Source organism: Peromyscus eremicus, chromosome 14, assembly GCF_949786415.1.
Source record: "Peromyscus eremicus chromosome 14, PerEre_H2_v1, whole genome shotgun sequence".
Taxonomy (NCBI): Eukaryota; Metazoa; Chordata; class Mammalia; order Rodentia; family Cricetidae; genus Peromyscus; species Peromyscus eremicus.
This window is the reverse complement of record NC_081430.1, coordinates 62471946-62475848: the sequence shown is the minus strand read 5'-3', so window position 1 is coordinate 62475848 and position 3903 is coordinate 62471946. Positions and strand designations below refer to the sequence as shown.

Here is a 3903-nt window from a genome sequence, read left to right as displayed (position 1 = left end):
AGTGGCATCCTGGTCCTCTAGACCTTACAATCTTTCTGTCTTCTTCTCAGGTCTTTCCCTGAACCTTCAGTGTAGGATTTACATTGAAGATGTATCAGGGGTAGTATGCCATTCCAGGGTCACCTGTTCTCTGCATGTTTACCTGATATGGATCTCTGTAATAGTCTCCATCTGTAATTAAAAACGCAAGCTTCATTAATGAGAGAATTAGAGCTTTCACCTAGGGGTATAAAGATATGTTTTTAAAATACAGTTGTAGCATGAATCTTAAAGAGTCTTATTAACAAAATCAAACCTGAGGCCAGTTATTGAGGTGAACACTGGAAGATCAAAGAGACAGAACAAGCCACAGCTAACTTCACTTAGCCAACTTCTCAGCTGATCTTGTTTCCTCAGACTGGAAGCCTCTGTGTCCTCATATCTGAATGGCTCTCAGCTGAATTGCTGCTCAAAAGCCTAAATGCTTAACCAGGCCAAATGCTTAACCAGCCAAATGCTTCTAGTTTCTGGTCCTCATGCCTTATATACCTTTCTGCTTTCTACCATCACTCCCTGGGATTAAAGGCTGGCTTTCTGGGATTAAAGGCGTGTGTCACCATGCTTGGCTGTTTCCAATGTGGCCTTGAACTCACAGAGATCCAGAGGGATTTCTATCTCTGGAATGCTAGGATAAAAGGCGTGAGTGCCACCATTTTCTAGCCTCTGTATCTAGTGGCTGTCTGTTCTCTGACCCCAGATAAATTTATTAGGGTACACAATATTTTGGGAAACACAATAACACCACATACAGTCAGAAAAGATATTTGTGTCTTGAAGGAAGGACACCATTGTAAGTCACAGTGTTTGTAGCTGAGTTGGTGTTTACCTTTCTGCTTGGATACCGTGCAGGCAGAGTACATTGTGTTGGAGTAACCAAAAATATCTGTTTGTACTTTAGGACTACTCCATGAGCATGTGCCCATTCTTAACACTGCTAAGGTGGCTGAGAAGCTGATACTAGATAGCCCTGAGAACTAGGAGAAAACCCAAAACACTCTTCTGCTAAAGAAGGCATAGGGTGGAAAGATTCTGAAAAGGCTGGGCAGTCTGGCATCACTGAGAAGCAAGAACATTGAGGAGTAGGAGACCTATGGGCTAAGAAAGAACAATGTCTAAACAGAACTTCAGACAAACAAGACCATGGTGAAGACTGCCTAAGACACAGGAAAGAGCAATGATAACATGAAGGCATAAGGAGGGAGGTCATAGGAAGGGAGTAGGCTGTGGGAGAGGAAGGAGGTGGATTACCTGGTGGTCCAGGGCAGGCAACTCTCTCTAGTTCCAGGTGGATCTTTTCTGTGGAAAACAGTAGACATGGCTGGTAGTGAGAGAAAGGCAAGTCCTTGAATATCTAGAAAGCAGAAGGACATGGCATGGAAGGAAATAGGTGTACTGGGTGTCTCAGGAAGGTCACAGAAGTGCTGACAGTATCTTTGTGATGGGGAAGAGCAGGACTACATGGTAGATGGGGAAGATCAGCCCTGATGGAGCTAAATGGTAAATAGAAGTCTTCAAAATGTGCTTTTATCATTATTAAAAAGTAATCTCAGATGATATTTATATTTATATAATAGTTGTTTTATTTTTTCGAGGATCAATCTTCAAGCTTTATGCATGATATAGTGTACCACTAAGCTTTGGCCTCAAGCACGTTTGGTTGATTCCAATTAATGAATGCATTCATTAATTACTGAATTGTATACAAGATTTTTTATTTGAGACAGGGTTTCTCTGTGTAGCTTTGGACCCTGTCCTGGATCTCTCTCTGTAGACCTGTCTAGCCTGGAACTCACAGAGAACTTCCTGCCTCTGCCTCCCAAGCACTGGGATTAAAGGAGTAGGCCAACACCACCTGACTAATATAACATTTCCTAAATGTTTATATTTCAGTTTTTTATCTTAATTTCCTATGAATTAATTTAATAATTTATGAAAACACAGCAGAAACTTTTACAACTACACAGCACAATATAGTAAGGCTGAAAACTTTTAGTTCTATGTAAAACCATAAATTCATACTTAATGACTGTCTTCTTTACATTCATTCTTTCTTCTCCTTTCTCTGTTGACACACAGTTTCATATAGACCAAGTATAACTCAAACCTATGATTCTCCTGCTCCAACCTCTTCCCTGGCATGCAATGATGGGAATGAACAAAGGGCTTCAAGAATGCAAAAAAAATACTCTACCAACTAAAGTACACAAATGGGAAAATAACTGATACTTTGATGTTATAAATGTCACTTTGGTCCTTACTTCACCTCAGTCAACTGAAGCATTATTCATCTTCTCTAAGGCTCCTGCCCCTAAGTTCATGATATATCAGGAAGACATGCAAATAATTTTCTCCTCTGCTCATGAAAACCAGCCCTGACCCTACAGTTCTCATAGAGGAACCCAACTCGGGGTTAACAAGGGCTCTCATTCAGTGTTTACCACTGAACACAGAACTTCCAGCATGGAGTTGAGATTGAACTGGGTTTTCCTTCTTGCTCTTTTAAAAGGTAATTTAAAGATGAGGAGAGATGCTGGACATGAGTGTGAATGACAGTGGACATATGTGAGAGGTTACTGACAGGATTCTCTGTCTTTTCAGGTGCCCAGTGTGAGGTGCAGCTGGTGGAGTCTGGGGGAGGCTTGGTGCAGCCTGGAAAGTCCCTGAAACTCTCCTGTGCAGCCTCTGGATTCACATTCAGTGATGCCTGGATGGACTGGGTCCGCCAGGCTCCAGGGAAGGGGCTGGAGTGGGTTGCACAAATTAGAAGCAAAGCTTATAATTATGAAACATACTATGGGGAGTCTGTGAAAGGCAGATTCACCATCTCAAGAGATGATTCCAAAAGCAGCCTCTGCCTGCAAATGAACAGCTTAAGAGCCAAAGACACCGCCATTTATTACTGTACTGGAGACACAGTGAGGGACCTTCAGTGAGAACCCTGACACAAACCTCCCTGCAGCAGTGCTCAGAACCAGCAGGGGGCGCAAAGCGCACACGGAGAGGAGGAGCTGTGCAGATCAGGAACAGGAACAGTTGATTGCTGTTTATGTGGTCACAGCTGTTGCTCCATCTACTCCTCAGAATGTTCTCTACATTTATGGTTTGTGAAAACTGTTCTTCTTTGCTGCAGTTTAAAATATGTACACCACACAGTCTAATATGAACTATGTGTGGAAAATCACCTCTGATTGCAGGAATCACTCTACTCATGTAACAAGGATGAAATTCTTAGAAGGTCTGAAGCATTCCTGAATTTTCTTCTTCAGGACATTCAGGGCAAAGCCTCAGTGTTGTTCTGATTAGGATCAAGTTTCACATTAGGGGAGCCATGAGGGAGGTGAGGCCACACACCCCAAAAGGTCTCAAGTCTTAATGATTCCCCTGATAACTCTACACATCAGACACAGATCTGACCTGTTTGTATTTAAAGTTGATTCGCTTACTTAAGCTGTAACTTTCATCATCATATCTTCCATTACATTTTGTTCATAGCTCTTGGCCTTTGTTCTAAACACAGACATACACCACTGATTGTAAACTCAGCTGGTGTCTAGTCTGTAACTCTGTCGGAGGAGGGGTGACTGGGGAAGCTTATTGGTGAGTGGGGGAAAAATAAGCATTAAAGACACATAACTGTTCCCAGGTGTGGTGGAGGAGAAAGTTTATTATATACATGTGGAGAGCATAGCCAGAGGCAGGGGCCTCTGGAGTGTCCAGAATGAAGATTACACTGATCAATGTCAGAGAGAGGATGGAAAGGAGGGTGGAAAGAGAGGAACAGGGTGCAGCAGCCAGGGTGCCCAAAGGAGAGAAGAGAAGGACCAGGTAACTAAAATAGTTGGATTATATAGGGAAGGGCAGCTG

The 3903-nt window shown here is 42.6% G+C and overlaps 1 gene segment (V, D, J or C); it reads left to right on the top strand.

Annotated features, from left to right (window-relative positions):
* Positions 1-2484: 2484 nt before the first annotated feature.
* On the top strand, positions 2485-2972 carry LOC131924072 (immunoglobulin heavy variable 3-72-like). The segment is given in 2 exon segments: positions 2485-2545; positions 2638-2972. Coding segments are annotated over 2 exon segments (381 nt in total).
* Positions 2973-3903: the final 931 nt, after the last annotated feature.